Source organism: Entelurus aequoreus, linkage group LG20 (genome assembly GCF_033978785.1).
Source record: "Entelurus aequoreus isolate RoL-2023_Sb linkage group LG20, RoL_Eaeq_v1.1, whole genome shotgun sequence".
In the NCBI taxonomy this organism is placed as follows: domain Eukaryota; kingdom Metazoa; phylum Chordata; class Actinopteri; order Syngnathiformes; family Syngnathidae; genus Entelurus; species Entelurus aequoreus.
Genome location: NC_084750.1, coordinates 18,926,034 through 18,947,525, shown reverse-complemented (window position 1 = coordinate 18,947,525; position 21,492 = coordinate 18,926,034). Strand labels below are relative to the sequence as shown.

General features: G+C 38.7%; 1 protein-coding gene across 4 annotated transcripts in view; it reads left to right on the top strand.

Moving 5' to 3' along the window:
* The first annotated feature begins 2,224 nt into the window (after positions 1 to 2,224).
* hivep1 (HIVEP zinc finger 1) overlaps positions 2,225 to 21,492 on the top strand; it is a 175,994-nt gene continuing 156,726 nt past the window's right edge. For 2 of the 4 annotated variants that reach the window (XR_009822152.1, XM_062029564.1), the window contains exons 1-3: positions 2,225 to 2,350; positions 2,829 to 3,667; positions 3,752 to 3,903. Coding sequence is in view for 3 of the 4 variants with exons in the window: in XM_062029564.1 (XP_061885548.1) it covers positions 3,864 to 3,903 (40 nt within the window). In the remaining variant the exon portion in view is untranslated. The remainder of the gene's footprint in view (positions 2,351 to 2,828; positions 3,668 to 3,751; positions 3,904 to 21,492) is intronic. The other 2 variants (XM_062029565.1, XM_062029566.1) reach the window with 2 other exon arrangements.

Genomic DNA, 21,492 nt, shown 5'->3' with positions numbered 1-21,492 from the left:
TGACATCATTTTAAAAAGTCAATATAATACAATATTTGTGTGAATGCTCCAAAGCTCCAAATCAAACCGTTCCAACTCCAAACTGTTCAGCCTATTCGGGAATTGCGGGCTTTCCCTTGATAAATTCAAAAAATTCCAGATTTCCCAGAATTCCAGGTTTTCCAGGACGTTTTTCCCATTCAAACCGAATTGGCCATTTTTCAAACTTTCACCATTTCCACATTTTTCAACCGATTCAAACCATTCCACCTTCAACACATTACACCTTTCTGGAAATTCAAACTATCATTTTTCTAAGTTCAAAAAAATTCCAGGATTTTCCAGAATTCCTGCTTTTCCAAAGCTCTATATCCACCCTTTTTTCTAGCGACTACTCCTTCCACATTTTTCAACACATTTCAACTGTTCTATCTTTCAAAACATTTCTCTTAATCAGGAAAAAAAAAGAAGTTGTTTTTTGAACTGGAAAAATTCCTGGTTTTCCTGAAATTCCAGGAATTACATAATACCATTTTTCAATTCAACATGTTACTACATCAACATTTCTTGACCGATTTTAAAAATTCCATTACATTCCAACTCAATCAGACCATACAAGTTTTTTTTTACCATTTTCCAAAAAATTCCCGCTTTTCCCGAAATTCTCAATTTTTTGGTAAATTCCCATGGAAATCAATGAGACATTCTTCAAAGTTCCACAACACCCACATTTTTCATCTGATTCAAACTGTTCCAAATTCAAAATATTCCGCCTGTTCAGGAATCGTGTGCTCTACTTCAACAATTGTAAAAAAAATTCCAGGATTTCCCATAATTGCTTTATTTTTATTTATTTTTTTCCCTTTGAAAATGAATTGTCCATTTTTCAAACTTCAAAAATTCCCACATTTTTCAACAGATTCAAACCATTTCACTTTCAAAGAATTCCACTCATCCTGGACATACAAACTATAAATTTTCCAAGTTCCAAAAAATTCCAGGAATTCCCGTTTTTCCAAACGCATTTTCCACCATTTTTTCTCTCGACTACTCCTTCCACATTTTTCAACCCACTTCAACCGATCCCTGACAAATGATTCCTCTTAATCAGGACAAAAAACAAAGTTCTTTTTTTAAATGGAAAAATTCGATGATACCATTTCCTCAATTAAAACCGTTACTAAATCAGGGAATTTTTGGAATTTGTCAAGGGAAAGCCCACGATTTGAAGTTGGAACGGCTTGAATCGGGTGAAAAATGTGGAAGGCAGAGCTCGCCAAAATCTGGAGAAGAAGAATAATAAGTTGAAGAATAAAAACAGATGAATTTTGGTATAAAAAAACATTTGAATGCTCCAAAGCATTCACACAATAAAGTTCTCAATAAATAGTTCTATGAGTTGTAGTTCATACACTTAAAATAAGATTATCTCATTTAAAAAAAAAAAAAGGATTTAAGAAGTTTAACATCTTTTTTTTGTAACGGGGTGCTTGGGGGAGCTCCAAATACAATTCTGCAGAGGGCCCCAGTTTAGTGTTGTACGGCCCTGGCAACAGATTTGAGTGGTATGTCTACTGAATTAATTTGAGCTCAAACAAGAAAGGGACAAGCGGTAGAAAATGGATGGAATTCATTTGAGCTCAAACAAGAAAGGGACAAGCGGTAGGAAATGGATGGACGGAAGCTTGGGTCCTACTTCGCCTCGTTTTAGAGGTGACAGTATACACAACACATGGCGGAATAATACCTGAGCCATGTGAACAGGCACTCGCGGTCGTTTCCTTTTTTTAAATTTTTTTTTTTTAGGCATTATTGTTTAACGACAGTGCTTGTGAATAGCTCCATACACAAGGCTCGGGGGTAAAAACCCGAGCAGAAAGATCGGCCATTGTGTCCCTGCCGCGGGGAAGTTAGTGCATGGGAAAGCCCGGGTTGGTGGTGGCGGAGGGGCACACAACGTGACCTGACAACAAGGAACCTCCGGGAAAACCGTCAATCCTAAACTATGCACTGAGGAGAGAGAGAGCCGGGGTCCACGAAGGGGAGTCCGCGTTCAACGACGCGGCGTTGCAACGCCGTTTTGAACTAAAATAAGCAAATATTCCTCGCGTGTGACATTTTTTAATCTTTCTGTTTATTACAGACGGACAAAAAAACCGAGCATGAGCGTTATTTTCAGCCAGGACGCGGAGGAGGCAGCGGGCCGTCGTGAACCCCCTTCTCAACACGCGAGGACCCCCTTGTAGCTTGGAGGCGGAGACGGGACCCCCGGTGACGTCAGTGGGCCTGTCTGTTTCCTGCAATAGAAAGTGAGGGAGAAGGTGAAGGCAGAAAACTGGAGCCGAACCCCCCCTCTTTCGTCGCTTTAAAGGTATAAACATCTTGTGAGTATGGCGGAAGCTCCTCGGGGTTCGCCGGCGGCGTCTTAGCGTGTAAAGACGCGGGCTTTTTTTTTTTTTTTTTTAGTCAGTGTGTTACGAGTCGCTCGTTGTCGGCTCAACTTTCCCCTCGCCATTGTTGTTGTTTTTTTTTCTTCTGCCTTCCCCCCTCCCGCTAAAACTGTAGTAGGTAAACTCGGGGCTTATTTCCCCTCCTCTGTGTGTGTGTGCGTGTGCGTGGACTGGGTACTGCGTGGACTTGTTGGCGTGAAGGCAGCGAGGGGTTTTCCCTGGCTCCTCCCACTCGAGCAGGGCGTGTTCACGTGTCGCAAGAAAATAGGCAATTTGCATTGTGTCCCCTTTTTGCTGCAGCACTTAATTGCGTTCGGCCAAATATGTTGCGTTCAAATGCATCCGTGCTTTATTAATCACCTGTCGGTGCATTCTCTTGTTTTTTTGTTTTTTTTATAGCGCCAGGGTGTTTCCTCAAAAATCACACAGGAGAGAGCGAGAGAGAGAGAGAGAGGGAGAAAGAGAGGGAGGGTGAGACAGGCAAGGCTTGCTTTGCAGACAGACTGACAGGCAGACAGGCGTGCATGTCTCCCTTCTCCACGTCGTCGGGAGCTGCTGTGGAGTGTCGCGTCCCCACCCCCAGGTGAGAGGATTGTTTGTGTTTGCATGGCGGGAGGAGGCGAGGGGGGGTCTTGCAAATAAAGATGGATGGTACAAAAGCTGCAGATGATGCTCTCATCCGATGATGTCATCGCTCCGGCGCCACATGTAGCAGCAAAGTGTATGGAGAGAAAGAAGGGGGGGAGAAAAAAGAAAAAAAAGCATCCACTTGTAGTAAAGTGTTATGTAATCACCGTGGAGGGCAGACAAAGGAAGCGCTGCAACGTGCAGGTGTTGCCGTGTCTTGACGGGGAAAAGCATCAACATCTAACAGGCGTATCTTTTTTGTTGTTGCAGCTACTCGCGTGGAACCGGTTCACGTTCGCACGTCTGCTTTTTAATAACAGTAGTAAAAAATGTGCAAATGATGGCACACACGTGATGAGAGTTGTCCTCTGTGTCACCCTAAGCGTTCATCGCACAGAGCTTTTATTGTGTGCATCTTTCACTCTGGGCGAGCACCCACCCACATGTCAATCAGGCTGGTTCGGTCCCAAACTCCGGAGTGGCGGATAGCGGCGGAAAAGTCACACCTCCACGGCCCCCGAGCGACACCGCAGAGGAGCCCCGAGGGGCACCTGTTTGAGGACTATAACCTCAATCGGCAGCTCTGTCCTGGACGAGCACGCAGCTGCCAAGTGCGAAATACAAGGCCAGCACAGTGTGGCGTTTAGGCGAAGCTCATCCGCACTTGACACGTGTGTGTTTTTTTTCTGTCGCAGATGTACGCCGATGCCGCCGCCGTCACCCGCCACCTCGGGTCTCAGCTTCCCTCAAGGCTCGGCAGTAGAGGCCGGTTTTCCCAACATGCACTTGTGAACTGAGGTGGGAAAGATGCCGCGCACCAAGCAAAACAACCCGAAAAATCTAAAAGGTGAGTTTGCACTGGATTTTTTTTTACCCCCCCCCCCCCCCCCCCCCATTCAACGCCAACTTTGAGTGGAGTTGTCACGGCACAGGGTTTCTGCAGGTCATTAAAAAGCAATAAGAGAAAACCTGGGCAAATTAAGGCCCGGGGGCCACATGTGGCCCGTTAAGCTTTTCAATCTGGCCCGCTGGACGTTCCCAAATATTTTTTTTTTAGCTCTTTAAGATGGAAAGTGTAGCTGCCATTATGATGTGCAGTGATGTTTTCTAATGACCGTAAGTCTTCAACCATACAAAGTATTTCAATGGTTGGAATCTGTGCTTTTGCATGATATACTAGTTACTATGGTAATATACACTACCGTTCAAAAGTTTGGGGTCACCCAAACAATTTTGTGGAATATCCTTCATTTCTAAGAACAACAATAGACTGTGGAGTTTCAGATGAAAGTTCTCTTTTTCTGGCCATTTTGAGCGTTTAATTGACCCCACAAATGTGATGCTCCAGAAACTCAATCTGCTCAAAGGAAGGTCAGTTTTGTAGCTTCTGTAACGAGCTAAACTGTTTTCAGATGTGTGAACATGATTGCACAAGGGTTTTCTAATCATCAATTAGCCTTCTGAGCCAATGAGCAAACACATTGTACCAATAGAACACTGGAGTGATAGTTGCTGGAAATGGGCCTCTATACACTTATGTAGATATTGCACCAAAAACCAGACATTTGCAGCTAGAATACCGTAATTTTTGGACTATAAGCCGCACCTGACTATAAGCCGCACCAGCTAAATTTAGGGGGAAATACAGATTGCTCCATATATAAGCCGCACCCGACTATAAGCCGCAGGGTTTTGATGTGTTATTACCGTAGTATATAGGGGTTCCTGCTACCACGGAGGGGATTGTCGGGACAGAAATGACTGTTTGGGAACGCAAAGCGTCCCATTTATTAACAATAAATCTTTCAATCATTCAATCAAACTTTCACATCTTTGACATGGCGAACAGCATTCGTGCAGAGTACAAATAATACAACGGTGCAAAGTAATACAAAGTGCTCGCCTGTACGTTATCAAAATAACCAGCCTACCGGTATATGAAAAGTCAGTCTTTAATCATTGTGTCATCGTCTTCCTCCTGCGTACTAAAACCACCAAAATCCTCTTCGTCGGTGTCGGAGAAGAACAGGCCGTAAATAAGCCGCACCCTTGTATAAGCCGCAGGGACCAGAACGAGGGGGAAAAGTAGCGGCTTATAGTCCGGAAATTACGGTAGTCATTTACCACATTAGCAATGTATAGAGTGTATTTCTTTAAAGTTAAGACTAGTTTAAAGTTATCTTCATTGAAAATAAGGACATTTCAATGTGACCCCAGACTTTTGAACGGTAGTGTAATTAGTTACTATGGTCATCTAATTAGTTGCAACGCGGGTGTCAGGGACAGATGCGGAAGGAGATTTTTACAACAAAGTTCTAAAGCTTAGTGATTTATTAGATGTATCAGATTGTAGGTGGGGTTTTGTCTTTTACCCTTCACGTTCATATTTCGCTGTGTTTGTTTCATTTTTGTTGCGTTTGGCTTGATTGTAAAATATGTGGATGGAGAGGGGGTGTGACGTTCATATGTTGTCAATATTCAGTGTTTTATCCTTCATAGTTAATATTGTAAATCCCACATTCTTTATTTTCATGTACATTCTGGGTGTCTCGTTCAGTACAAAAAGGGTAAATGCCGTATTTTTAAGGTGGTCTGTCATAACGTTTTTAGCATTCAGACATTATTTTGACTTTTTGCATTAGTGTTCCTAAAAATCAGATATACCGGCCCCCAGACACATTTTTTCTTTAAATTTGGCCCCTCGAGTCAAAATAATTGCCCAGGCCTGAATAAGAGTCATTAAATGGATTTTGTGGAAATTAAACAACCTAAATGTAATTAAAAAGCATTAAATACGATGTTTAGAGGCATTAATAAGTTTCATGCAATTGCAATTTCCAACAAAAAAAACCCCCCAAACAAACCACCTGACCCAGTTTTTTAATTGGGTGGACAACTGCACTTCCAGATGTTCAATATTTGTAGAGGTACAATTTTTTTCTTAAAAATATTGACATTTTATATTGATGTTTGTTTACCTGTTTACAGAGTTTCCCCTTACGTAAACAAAAAAGCCCTTATTTAAAAACCAGGGCTTTTTAAGTGAAACCAAATGAAAAGTAGTATAATGTATTGAAGTCACGCTATATTTGCGCTAGGGTTGTCCCGATACCAAAATGTATTGAGATTCTTTTCGATACTTTTCTAAATAAAGGTCACCACAAAAAATGTCATTATTGGCTTTATTTGAACAAAAAATCTTCTAAACATATGTTTATTATTGCAAGTTTGTCCTTAAATAAAATAGTGAACATACAAGACGACTTTTATTCTATTAGTAAATAAGCAAACAAAGGCTTAATTAGTCTGCTGATGTATGCAGTAACATATTGTCATTTATCATTCTATTACTTTGTTAAAAGTTTTAAGGACAAGTGGTAAAAAAATGAAGTATGAATCTACTTGTTCATTTACTGTTAATATCTGCTTACTTTCTCTTTTAACATGTTCTATCTACACTTCTGTTAAATTGTAATAATCACTTATTATTCTGTTGTTTGAATGCTTTACATTAGTTTTGGATGATACCACAAATTTGGGTACCGATCCGATACCAAGTAGTTACAGGGTCATTTGTTGGTCATAATTTAAGTCCTCATGTGTCCAGGGACGTATTTCCTGAGTTTACAAACATAATGTCAATTTTAAAAAAGGGAAAAAGGATTTTGTGACCATAAAAAGTATCGCTGTAATCATAGTAGTATCGACTGGATACACGCCTGTACTTGGTATCATTACAGTAGATGTCAGGTGTAGATCCACCCATGGCATTTGTCTACATTGTGACGCCGGTGAGCTATAGTATCCTCATACGGTGTGTAGTGAAGCATGTTTAGCTATTCCTCGTCCTGCAGGGATGATACTTGTAAGAAACTCACTTTATTTGTCGCCATGGACGCAAGGATTAGTGATTTAGAAGTAGCTAAAACACTGCAGACTGCGGCTGGACGTTAGCCGCTAGCTAGCTAGCCATGTCTTAAAGCACCTCTTCCTGAGGGTGTTTCAGTGTTATAACTTCACCTTTATCGTCACTTTTTAAGCCAAAATGCGTCCACTCTCCCTTTTCTGTCTACACTCTGTGTCTGCTTGTAAGTACTTTGTGATTGTGCGTTGCCAAACATGCTCCTCTGCTCGTAAAACCAGCAATGTGACGAAGTGACGATGACACGCGCCGTCATGCCTGTTAAAAAAAGGGGGCGGGGCAGGGATCGGTACTTTTTAGAGGCGGCGTAGTACCAAATATGATTTATTAGTATCGATATACCGGTATACCGTACAACCCTATTTTGCGCTATTTCTAACTTTTATTGCCAATTTTATGTCAACAGCCACCCCTATTGAAGTGAAGTGAATTATATTTATATAGCGCTTTTCTCTAGTGACTCAAAGCGCTTTTACATAGTGAAACCCAATATCTAAGTTACATTTAAACCAGTGTGGGTGGCACTGGGAGCAGGTGGGTAAAGCGTCTTGCCCAAGGACACAACGGCAGTGACTAGGATGGCGGAAGCGGGGATCGAACCTGGAACCCTCAAGTTGCTGGCACGTCCACTCTGCCAACCGAGCTATACCGCCCCTATTCCAACAGGTTTTACCTGCCGTGCACACACTTTTGTCTCCGTGCTTCTCACGGACACACAACAACACTTCCTCGTTCTCCGCCACTACATTTTCAGGCACGGACGGCGTGTTTTCAATCATGCGAAAACATCAAATTAAAACCACGGGAACATAAAACATTACCAGCAGCAGGTAGTTATTGTATGAATTAATACATAAAGCCTATTACTTGCGCGTTATTGACAAGCGATACACTGCAAATTCGGCCGCTGAAAAAAGACTTTGATCACCAAAAACAGAGCTTCCGAAACCGGATGTTGTGATGAAGTAAACAAGACGCACGCGATTGTGTTTTTCAACCGTTTTTGAGCCAAGGCACATTTTTTGCGTTGAAAAAATCTGGAGGCACACCACCAGCAGAAATCATTAAAAAACAAAACTGAGTTGACAGTAAAAAGTCGTTGTCGCAATTGTTGGGTATGACTTTAAACCATAACCAAGCATGCATCACTATAGCTCTTGTCTCAAAGTAGGTGTACTGTCACCACCTGTCACATCTCGCTGGGACTTATTTTGAGTTTTTTGCTGTTTTCCTGTGTGTAGTGTTTCAGTTCTTGTCTTGCGCTCCTATTTTGGTGGCTTTTCCTGTTTTTTTGGTATTTTCCTTGTATTGATTGATTGATTGGAACTTTTATTAGTAGATTGCACAGTACAGTACATATTCCGTACAATTGACCACTAAATGGTAACACCCCAATACGTTTTTCAACTTATTGGGGTGTTATATATTATATATATATATATATATATATATATATATATATATATATATATATATATATATATATATATATATATATATATATATATATATATACCGGCCCCAAGGCACATTTTTTTCTCTAAATTTGGCTCCCCAAGTACACAGTACAGTACATATTCCGTACAATTGACCACTAAATGGTAACACCCCAATAAGTTTGTCAACTTATTGGGGTGTTATATATTATATTATAAATATATATATATATATATCAATCAATCAATCAATGTTTATTTATATAGCCCTAAATCACAAGTGTCTCAAAGGATATATATATATATATATATATATATATATATATATATATATATATATATATATATATATATATATATATATATATATATATATATATATATATACCGGCCCCGAGACACATTTTTTTCTCTAAATTTGGCTCCCCAAGTCAGAATAATTGCCCAGGCCTGGTATAAACACAAAAAAACATCAGAACCTGGAAGATTTGCAACTTCAGTCGGATGTCGGTAGACAAGTGGAATACCTGGGAGTCTTCTGCTGAATCCGGAGGAGTTGGCAAGTCTGACCATGCGTCTGTGGAGGAGGGTTTCCCAGCATGCCTTGTTGTCGTTACAGTGATTGCTTTTGACTCCGTTACCATGCTTCTTTAATGTGTTGTTTTTGTACAGAATGTGTTTAATACTTAAAGTGGTGTCATTTTTAGTTGTCCAGTTAAATTATTGCTACTTTTTATGGTAATCTGACACCTTGAGCAAGAATGGTTAGTGCAATGCAATGCTAATAATACCACTGTGGCCTCCTGTTTCAATTGTGATTCACCAGGTGTATAAATATGCATTATTAGGATAGAGTTGCTGAGGTTAGTTTGGGGCCATTCAGGCCAAATGCTTGTTTGATTTGTTCCGTGGGCTGGGAGTTTCACACTTGTACTTTGGAAGTTCTGTTTCGATCTCTCCTGTTTTGATATATATAATTTCATACAGGGTGATTAAAAAAGTATACGCCTAAATCATCACACATTTTTCAGTTCTAAAGCATTGTAATTGACTAAATCAATGGTCATTTGATACAGGAGTTATCCAAGTTTTATTGTGTTACTATTTCACTGTTGTGGTCATGTAGCGTATTTTCCAGACTATAAGGCGCACTTAAAAATTTTCCTCAAAACTCGACAGTGCGTCTTATAACCCGATGCTACTAATGTAAGGAATACGTTTGTTTGAGCTTACCCACATCGAAGCTATTTTATTTGGTACATGGTGTAATGATAAGTGTGACCAGTAGATGACAGTCACACATAAGAGATAAGTGTGGGCTGCACTATGATGGCAGTCACACATAAGAGATAAGTGTAGGCTGCACTATGATGGGAGTCAACACATAAGAGATACGTGTAGACTGCAATATGACTCAAGTAAACAACACCAACAATTTATATGTTCCATTGATAATATGGAACATTACACACGGCACTCAAAAATCAATCAAAATGTTTTAGTACGACTTTGGTAAGCTATGAAGCCGCATCGCTTGATGGATTGTACAGTGCTTCAACATACTATTATTACGTATGGTGTGCGTATAAGGTAATATATCAATCAATCAATCAATGTTTACTTATATAAGCCTAAATCACGGGTGTCTCAAAGGGCTGCACAAGTCACAACGACATCCTCGGCTCAGATCCCACATATATACATATGTAATATAATAATATATATAATATATATGGCGTTTTGTTTCGCAATATTACGCAAAATCAACTTTTCTTACCTTCTGGTACCTGCTGATCTGTATTTGGGATCTGCATGAGTCCTGAAAAATTGTGCGCATCCGCCTTTGTAGTCCATGCCGACGCCGTAGTCTATAAGCTTCTTTTTCTCTATCTTCTTGTTATGGGACATTCATCCTCCGCTGTTGTCATTTCTAATATAAAGTAGTGTAAAGTTCTTACTTATATCTGTCAGTAAACTCGCCATGAAAGCGCTAAAACATACCAGTGTAGTGAGTTTACATTACAGTGTTTCCCACACATTCATTTATTTGTGGCGGCTCGCCACGAAAGAATTACGTCTGCCACAAATAAAAATAAATAAAAAATAAATAAAATTAAAATAAAAAAAAAAAAAAAAATTTTTTTGTTTTTTGTTGTTGTCCTCCCTAGCTTCTCAAGCAAATCATATAGTTGATGTAGATGCCCATATCAGCTGTTCAGATTTACTTTACAATAGAGAAGTGTAGGATACTTCTCTTGTTGCCTTATTTGTATTTGACTTTATTAAATGTATTTATATTAGAAACACAACATGTGTATATAACAAAGCGTGCAAAGTCTGCAGGCAGTAGGAAACACATGGTTAAGTGTAGGGAGTAAAACTGATGGCAGTCTAAAGTTCAAGATTTTTGGAGCTCTTTGTTCAGAGGATCTACCACCACTACTTTTTTTTGTTCATTTGTTACTGACTGTGGCAGGACACCTCTGCCTCTGTTTCACTTTATGTTGCTGGTAAATAATATGGTTGTAGTCGTAGGCTAAAGTTAAATTATTTAGTATGCACTAATTAAAGGGGCAGAGCTTTAAGAGACATTTTAGCTTTTATATTTTATAACATCTATTTTTTGTAAGAACCACAATTAATAAATATATTTCAGTGAATAACTTATTGTTCAAATCGGTATATAAATATGTACATAAAGTGTTGTAATTATATTGTAAAATGGATGGATGTCCGTTTAAAACAAAACTGTTATTATTAATTAGTAAGTATACATTTTTTAGCCTTTTTAGAGAAAATCATATCATTGTAGTAAATTATGCAAATTCCTCGATGATGTCATGGTGACCACGCTCATAGCCACGCCCATAGCCACGCCCCCACCACCACAAGTATCTTGGCAGTTTATGGGAAACACTGCATTATTCTTGATACTTAAAACAAAAAACAAAAAAACCTCAATAAATAACAATACATTAAAATTGACTTGCACAACATGTAAAACACTGACTGAACAATGATGAACGAAACAATTTGTGCTAATTTTTCTTTTTTAACAAAATGAGCAAGTCAGGATTAATAGCTACAATGAGCACGTTTTGTAGTGCACAGCTTTTCTAAGCGGGGTATGATGCATAATACTGATAAAGCATGCACACTCGTCACCCCATTATTTAAGAAGAACTGTATTATTAGAGTAACAGTTACTGGCATCAGTAGAGAATGGTCCTCTGTTTTACACTGCAGATTAATTAACTCGCCAGCACCTCTGCTGGTTACAGCTATTTAGTGCACTTAATCCCGCACAATCAGCAGGATTCTCCCGTCTCCTCTTGTGTGGTTGTTCCAACCCTGACAGGTGTCGCTTGACTCTTTGCTACTCCTCATTCTCGCAGTTGTTTTATTCCCGACAACGTGTGGGTCATTTTAATCTGCAACCATTCCACGCCATGTTGAAAATATCCCGCCTGACGGAAGCATACGGAAGCAGCAGCGACCGATTGGCTCGTAGCACTTGTGTGTTTTCTTGTGAACTGACAGATTCACGTGTCAACAGACGTTCGCAGTTCACAGATCTGAGAATCTGCAGCGCGACACGCTGGGTGTGAAAGTACACATCTTTGCCGTTCCCCAGCAGTCGATCCTCAAAAGCAGATTTTCCTGAAGCCTCTGAGCACCCTTTAGTGGTTTATCTTTATGAACAGACACTTGGCCAAACAATGGAAATGATTATTAGGATTTTAGGAGAAATAAATCACCCAACTGCTGGTTCAGAAAAGGACAAACCGCTTATTTGAGTTATTCTAACTCCACATTTTGGGTTAATTTTGTCAACCCAATGTTTGCGTTGAATTATTTAACCAAAAAGTTGAGTTATGATAACTTAATGTTGGGTTATTCCCGACCAATTGATTGATTGATTGTAACTTTTATTAGTAGATTGCACAGTACAGTACATATTCCGTACAATTGACCACTAAATGGTAACACCCGAATAAGTTTTTCAACTTGTTTAAGTCGGGGTCCGTGTAAATCAATTCATTGTACAAATATATACTATCAGCATAATACAGTCATCACACAAGTTAATCATCAGAGTATATACATTGAATTATTTACATTATTTACAATCCGGGGGGTGGTATGTGGAGGGGGGGGGGGGTTTAGGTTTGGTTGATATCAGCACTTCAGTCATCAACAATTATATCATCTGAGAAATGGACATTGGGTCGAATGATTTTACCCAAAAGTTGAATTATGCTAACTCAATGTTGGTTGATTCATAACCCAACTATTGGGTTAAATGTATTTAACACAAAAACTGAGTTATGCTCACTACAATGTTGGGTTATTCCAAACCCAACTATTGTGTTGCTCAATTTAGCCCTCCTTGACCCAATAGTTGGTTAAAAATTATGCATTTTACTGCTCGTTTGTCCTACTCCTTCCCAATTACTGATCAAAATAATTTTTATTCCATAAAAATATACTCAAAAGCAAGATTTATGGTCATAGTTGTCACGGCTGGGTCGCAGTTTACTGCGTGGATCGTTCTCCCAGGCTGCAGCCGGGACTCCGGAGGCAAGGTGCAAGTAAGGAAATGGTTTATTGTCCATAAACCATGCGGGATACAAACAAAAGAGCACCAGCGTGCCGATAGCACGGGAAGCTAACGGAATAGCGAACAAGAAAAGCTTAGCAAACAAAAAGGCGAAGCTTAGCTCAGGAATCAAATTAGTAGCTGTCGTAACTGTTGCGTGGAAGCACATAAGAAAGCCAGACTGAGTGAGGCGAAAAGCAGGGATTGAGTAGCTCTCTGATTAGTGCCCAGTAGCAGGTGAGCGTGCCGAACACTAATCAGAGGCAGGTGAAAACAATCTGCAGTCATGGCAACTAAAACACAAACCCAGGGGTGTTTAAAACAGGAACTGAGGGAGTCAAAAACTAAACAAACATGATCCGTTCTAGTAGTTCTATACAGCATGCTCAAATATTTTCATGTACATAAGATGTGTGATTGTAAATATTGTTGAGATTAATCCTTAAAAAAATTCCCTTCAAGAAAAAAGTACCTTTTTTAATAAAAAAAGCATTTTACCCAAAAATGTGTTACTCGTTGAAAAACATAGTTCTGAAAACCTACACATCGAGTTAAAATAATACCCTTATAACCCAGATAATGGATTGCAGTGTTTCCCATAAACTGCCAAGATACCTGTGGCGGTGGGGGCGTGGCTATGGGCGTGGTCACATGACATCATCGAGTAATTTGCACAATTTACTACAATGATTTGATTTTCTCTAAAAAGGCTAAAAAAAATGTATACTTACTAATTAATAATAACAGTTTTGTTTTAAACGTCCATCCATCCATCCATTCATCCATCCATCCATCCATCCATCCATCCATCCATCCATCCATCCATCCATTTTACAATATAATTACAACACTTTATGTACATATTTATATACAGATTTGAACAATAAGTTATTCACTGAAATATATTTATTAATTGTGGTTCTTACAAAAAATATATCTTATAAAATATAAAAGCTAAAATATAAAATGTCTCAAAGCTCTGCCCCTTTAATTAGTGCATACTAAATAATTTTACTTTAGCCCTCTACTACAACCATATTATTTACCAGCAACATAAAGTGAAACAGAGGCAGAGGTGTCCTGCCACAGTCAGTAACAAATAAACAGAAAACAGTAGTGGTGGTAGATAGACACAGAGCTTCATCAAACATCGGATCCACTGAACAAAGAGCTCCAAAAATCTTGAACTTTAGACTGCCATCAGTTTTACTCCCTACACTTAACCATGTGTTTCCTACTACCTGCAGACTTTGCACCCTTTGTTATATACACATGTTGTGTTTCTAATATAAATACATTTAATAAAGTCAAATACAAATAAGGCAACAACGGAAGTATCCTACACATCTCTTTTGTAAAGTAAATCTGAACAGCCGATATGGGCATCTACATCAACTATATGATTGGCCTGAGAAGCTGGAGAGGACAAAAAAAAAAAAAAAAAAAAAAAATTTTTTATTTTGTAATTTTTTTAATTTTTATTTGTGGCGGACGTAATTCTTTCGTGGCGGGCCGCCACAAATAAATGAATGTGTGGGAAACCCTGGATTGCTCTTCATAAAAATAACTCAAAAATTTAACCCAACACTCGCAACTCATAAATTGGGTTATCAAAATAACCCAGCATTTTTTAGAGTATGGAAAAACACAACATGAACAAAAAAAATAAATACTACTAAGACCATTTTCTGTATTAGAAGAGTGAAACAGATGTTTTGTCGTAGCCCTAAATTAAAAATTGCAGGGTAACAGATCTCGACAATGCACGGAGAACTCCCAGCTTTACCGCCTCCCCCATTTACCGGACCTATTGCTTTTACTTCTTCTCGCTTCTTTTTAAAGAGATTTTTTTTACGAGCTCATCACTGAATCCCGCTTCAATCGAAGGCTTCATGAGGCAGGAAATGCTAATTGAAAAACTTGCTATCTTTGGAAAAGGTCTCAACTGGAGAATCCTCACAATCCCGGGAAGCCATCAGTTGGTTGGTGCCTAGAAACTGATTGTTTTTTATACCACAATGACACCCCTCACAGTTTAAAAAAAAAAGAAGTCAAAAGTCAGTTTTGATGAGGGCTGCAACGACTAATCGATTAATTTGATCAGGGAAAAAAAGCTTCGATTGATCGTTTGAGTGTAACTAATAAAAATGAATAAAATCCAGTCCGCATAGAGTGCAACGGAATAAATACGCGGACTAGTTTCCACAAACTTCTGCAATGTATGTTTTTTAAAATATTTTATTACCTTTTTAAATGTACGCTTGTTAAAGTGCAATTTCTAAGTTGATGTGCATTTATTAGAAAACAAGCCAATTATGGCGAGCAAAAACATATTTGTTTAATCAGAATCAGTTTTAAATTGAACTATTGTCCCTAAATACACAATAAGGCTATAAAGTGTCTTTTATCTGATTACTTGATTAATCGAACAAACTAACTGATAAATTACGCGATTACTAAACTACCTGATATTTGCACGAGATTGGCAATCTTTTTGTGTGTGTATATATATATATATATATATATATATATATATATATATATATATATATATATATATGTATGTATGTATGTATGTATGTATGTATGTATGTATGTATGTATAATATATATGTATATTAGGGGTGTGGGAAAAAATCGATTCGAATTCGAATCACGATTCTCACGTTGTGCGATTCAGAATCGATTCTCGTTTTTAAAAAATTGATTTTTTTTTTTTTTTTTAATTTTTTTTTAATATGTGTGTGTATATATATACATATATATATATATATATATATATATATATATATATATATATATTTATATATATATATATATATGTATATATATATATATATATATCTGTGTATATGTATGTGTGTATGTATATATATATATATATATATATATATATATATACAAACTTATACATATTTATATGTGTATATGTATGTGTTTGTGTATATATATATATACATATGTGTTTATATATATATATATATATATATATATATATATATATATATGTATATATATATATATATGTATATATATATATATGTATATATATGTATATATATATATATATATATGTTTATATATGTATATATATTAGGGCAGAGCAATATGGATGAAAACTGTATCACAGTATTTTTTAGTTTTTTATATTGATTGATATCGATAATTATTGGTATCTTTAATGATTTATTTAAGCCTGCCAATAACTACAGTAATGAAATTTCCAATTTACCAAGGGAGCTATTTATCTGTGGTGAAGGTGTCTGGTAGCCAGAAATGATGAGCGCAGCTAAGGTGGTACAATAAATTCAGTCGATTTGAAGTTAGTTTCAGTTTTGAGACACTAGATGGCAGCAGTGTATAAGCTATTTAACGCTACACAGAGTAGTTTGAGAAGCAACTAATTGAACCGACACATTGGAAGTGCCAGGATGTTGCCACACCATCTACATTAAAACCACCAACAAAACTGAAGACAATCTTGTGTATTGAGTTGATACATCAAGACATTACAGTTACTCTTCTCACTCCATGCTGAGAATCCACACTGCCACAGCGAAACAGAAAGACTCATTTATTGGATTTTTATGGGCAGAATGAATGACCTCCATTGGCTTCATTGTAAGCAGTCTTTTATTTACGAGTTAGAGTAAAATACATCTGTCGTCATGTCTTTCATAATGATTGTGAACGATAGGCAAAAAAAAGTTCCCCTTTAAAAAAGAAAAGAAAAGTGAAGCAAAAGAATAGGCCTGAATCATTACACAGTGGTCTGACTGATTTGAACAGTGTCGTGAAATGGGCTGTTTTTGGATTGCTGTAGCACTTCTGTGGTCAGATGCATTGCGGTATTGTGCACTTCTTTTCCAGGTAAAAAAAAACTAAACGCCTCCCGCTGTGCCTCAGCCTTTTAATATACCGATGGTTGCCCCACTACTGAGCGAGCATGCCGGTTTCTAGTTATAGGACACCTCCCGCTGTGTCTGCAGGGCCGGTATGTGGTTTCACGAACCACCAGGGCTGCAATCGCCCAGATCACATAAATTGAAGTTGCACTTATAATGAACGTGCTTATGGAACTCCCCCCTTATTACACTACTTCAGCCAATCAGCTCGTGGATGCAGCCCATTTGAAGAAGTATTTATTTTTTATTATTGTTGCTTATGAGTGGTATGGAGGACTTGTATACGGTACCAGCAGGAACTGCAATAGCGGTGAAGGCAATGAAATGCTCTCCATTATTGGATGTCCTTTGTGGCTGGTGTGCAAATGCAGGAAGTGTGTACCATATTTTCCGGACCATAGGGCGCACCGGATTATAAGGCGCACTGCCGACGAATGGTCTATTTTCGATCTTTTTTCACATATAAGGCGCTCCGGATTATAGGGTGCATTAAAGGAGTCATTTTTAAATTATTTTTCAAAAAATATAACACACTTCCTTGTGGTCTACATAACATGTAATGGTAGTTCTTTGGTCAAAATGTTGAATCTCCAAGCCGCTTTCTGACAGTCGCTTCCGGATGCCACACTTTGTGGGCGGTCTTATTTACGTGGCTCACCTTCGACAGTGTCTTCTCCCCGTCATCTTTGTTGTAGCGGTGTAGCGTGCAAGGACGGGGAGTGGAAGAAGTATCAAAAGATGGCGCTAACTGTTTTAATGACATTCAGACTTTACTTCAATCAATAACGGAGCAGCATCTCCGCATCCGCCGGAAATGTGTCCTGTGAAAAAAAACGCCCGACCGGAACTCTCTAAGTTCCTTGGGTGAATAATGTAAAGTCACTATACCGGTATGTCTTAGCGCTTTCAAGGCAGATATAAGTAAGAACTTTACACTACTTTATATTAGAAATGGCAACAGCGGAGGAAGAATGTCCCATAACAAGAAGATAGTGATAGTGTTTACTCGCATGTTTCCTCTGTACTCAGCCATGCAATCATTGGTCCATATAGTTGCCTATGTGTGTATGTTGTGTGTGTGTGTGTTTGTGTTTGGTATCTGTGTCCGTCCGTACGTATGTGATAATCAATCAATCAATCAATGTTTATTTATATAGCCCTAAATCACAAGTGTCTCAAAGGGCTGCACAAGCCACAACGACATCCGCGGTACAGAGCCCACATAAGGGCAAGGAAAAACTCACAACCCCAATGGGACGTAGATGTGAATGACTATGAGAAACCTTGGAGAGGACCGCATATGTGGGTGACCCTAACCCCCCTCTAGTGGAGACCGGATGCAATGGACGTCGAGTGGGTCTGACATAATATTGTGAAAGTCCAGGGGATATGGGTCACCGGGGTATTGTTTTTAACTTTGTAAAGCACTTTGCGTTGCATTTCTTTTATGTATGAAAAGCGCTTTATAAATAAAGCTTGATTTGTTTTGGAAAAAGAAGAAGCTTATCGACTATGGCGTCGGCACTGTATATACAAAGGCGGACGCGCGCAATTTTTAAGGACTTATGCAGATCCCAAATACAGGTCAGCAGGTACCAGAAGGTAAGAAAAGTTGCTTTTGCATAATAATGCGAAACAAAACGCCAGATAATACGTCTTACCTTATACACACACCATAATAATAATACTCGTATGTTGAAGCACAGTACAATCCATCCAACAGTGAGGCTTCATAGCTTACCAAAGTGGTACTAAAACATTTTGATTGATTTTTGAGCGCCGTGTGTAATGTTCTATATTTTCAATGGAACATATAACATGTTGGTTTTGTTTACTTGAGTCGTCTTGCAATCTACACATCTATTATGTGTGACTGCCATCTACTGGTCACACTTATCATTTCACCATGTACCAAATAAAATAGCTTTGAAGCCTGTAAGCAAAACCAGAATTATTCACCGGGTTATAAGGCGCACTGTCGAGTTTTGAGGAAAAAAAAAAGGATTTCAAATGTGCGTTATAGTCCGGAAAATACGGTACAAGCTACTGCTGCTTCCTGTCCATTGCTGAGGTGCCCTGGTGCAGTCTCTTTGTGACAGTTTGGGTCAAAACCCGCACACCGCAGACCAGCTGCATGTACCTACGGACACTTGAGCGCAGCATGACAACACAACAGATGGCGTCCTTGAATGTGGCCGGTGAAAAGCACTGTTGTACCCCATATTAATGCTATTTTTTTTGTCATAGTGACAGAAGGCCGTTAGTCCTCCACAAGAGTCGCTCGCATGGACCGAGCACTCCCGAGTCTCTGACCTGGGCAACAATTGGCTGGCAGAGGGAAAGGAACTCCGTTGTTTTTTATTAATCCTCTGGTTACATTAGGAGAGCTGTATTTCGGACCGAATCATAATAAAGGAGCACCCGCTGTAAACACCGCCATTCGAAGAATTGTCCGCCGAATTTGGCCGCGCATTCTTGTATTCTTTTTCCTTTCCTAAGGAAGGAAAATCCCGGTCACGGTCTACAAAGGAAGCGTTTGAGAGTTTAGATTCATTCACGGAGCGGCGAGGAGGAAATGGCATGGACTAACAATTGAGCGTCTTCTCATGAAACTTAAGCTCTATTTATGTTATTTTTTAAAATAAAATGTATTTATTTTATTTAAAAAAAAATGACTGCACTGAAACTTTGGCAGTGCTTTTTTGCACTTATAATGTTTTACAACAGTGGTCCCCAACCTTTTTGTACTTGAGGACCGGTCAACGCTTGGAAATTTGTGGGGGTGGGGTAGTAAAAAAAAAAGTATTATTATTTTTTTTTTCTCATAAAGAAATACAATCATGTGTGCTTACGGACTGTATCCCTGCAGACTGTATTGATTTATATTGATATATATATATATAGTGGTTTTTATGTTGATTTAATAAAAAAAATAATTTTTTTTTACATTTTTTTTTTTTAATTTCTTGTGCGGCCGCGGCCCGGTACCAATCGGTCCACGGACCGGTACCGGGCCGTGGCCCGGTGGTTGGGGACCGCTGTTTTACAAGACTTCCTGCTAAGCCAATAAGCTACATTTTAAATGCTATTAAATATGTGTGTGTGTTTTGATGATGTAATTCGTGCATATCGGTGCAGAAATTTCGGAACGCTCTCTCGTTCTCTCTTGTGTTTACTTTTCTCAAACAGCTGGTCTCCAAGCAGCTCGGGACAAATACACAGCGGTTCCCCTCAGACACTCTCGCTCGCTCTTTGTCTTTCTCTTTTTGTGGACTTTAGCAGCAACACTGAGCTCATGGCTGGCAGGCAAACGTTAAATGGGTGAACAGTAAATGTTTCCCAAAAATGAGCAGGACAAAACCACTTAAGAGTTCTGCAAAAAAAAAAAAACCTGTCACTTTTTATTTCTGCGTGCTTTTTGCTTCTCGATCTCGCATTTCTTGATACCGCATATAAGGAAATGAATGTCTGGCTTTGGTTGTTGACTGTTTTTTGTACAAAACGGCTTTGTTATACTGTAGTTCAGGGGTGTCGAACTTGTTTTCATCCAGTCATGGCTGCCCTCAGAGGGCCGCTTGTAACAGTGAATGTAAGAATATAAAAGTATAATTGCCTTATTATGTTATTGCCTATGCATTTGGTTATTTGATTTGTGTACGTACAAATTGATGGATAACTTGCTTTGAAATCGTAAGTCTAGGTCAGTGTTTTTCAACCACAGTCTGGTGTGCCGTGGGAGATTATCTAATTTCACCTATTTGGGTTAAAAATATTTTTTGCAAACCAGTAATTATAGTCTGAAAATGGTGTGTTGTTGTTGTTGAGTGTCTGTACTGTCTAGAGCTCGGCAGAGTAACCGTGTAATACTCTTCCATATCAGTAGGTGACAGCCGGTAGGTAATTGCTTTGTAGATGTCGGAAACAGCGGGAAGCAGTGTGCAAGTAAAAAGGTGTCTAATGCTTAAACCAAAAATAAACAAAAGATGAGTGGCCCTAAGAAAAGGCATTGAAGCTTAGGGAAGGCTATGCAGAACGAAACTAAAACTGAACTGGCTACAAAGTCAACAAAAACAGAATGCTGGACTACAGCAAAGACTTACTGTGGAGCAAAGACAATGTACATCCGAACATGACATGACAGTGAACAATGTCCGCACAAAGAAGGATAAAAACAACTGAAATATTCTTGATTGCTAAAACAAAGTAGATGCGGGAAATATCGCTCAAAGGAAGACATGAAACTGCTACAGGAAAACACCAAAAAAAGAGAAAAAGCCACCAAAATAGGAGCGCAAGACAAGAACTAAAACACGATACACAGGAAAACAGCAAAAAACTCAAAATAAGTCATGGCGTGACGTGACAGGTGGTGACAGTACACCTACTTTGAGACAAGAGCTATAGTGATGCATGCTGGGTTGTGGTTTAAAGTCATATCCAACAATTGCGACAACGACATTTTACTGTCAACTGACTTTTCGTTTTTTAATGATTTCTGCTGGTGGTGTGCCTCCGCATTTTTTCAACGCAAAAAATGTGCCTTGGCTCAAAAAAGGTTGAAAAACACTGGTCT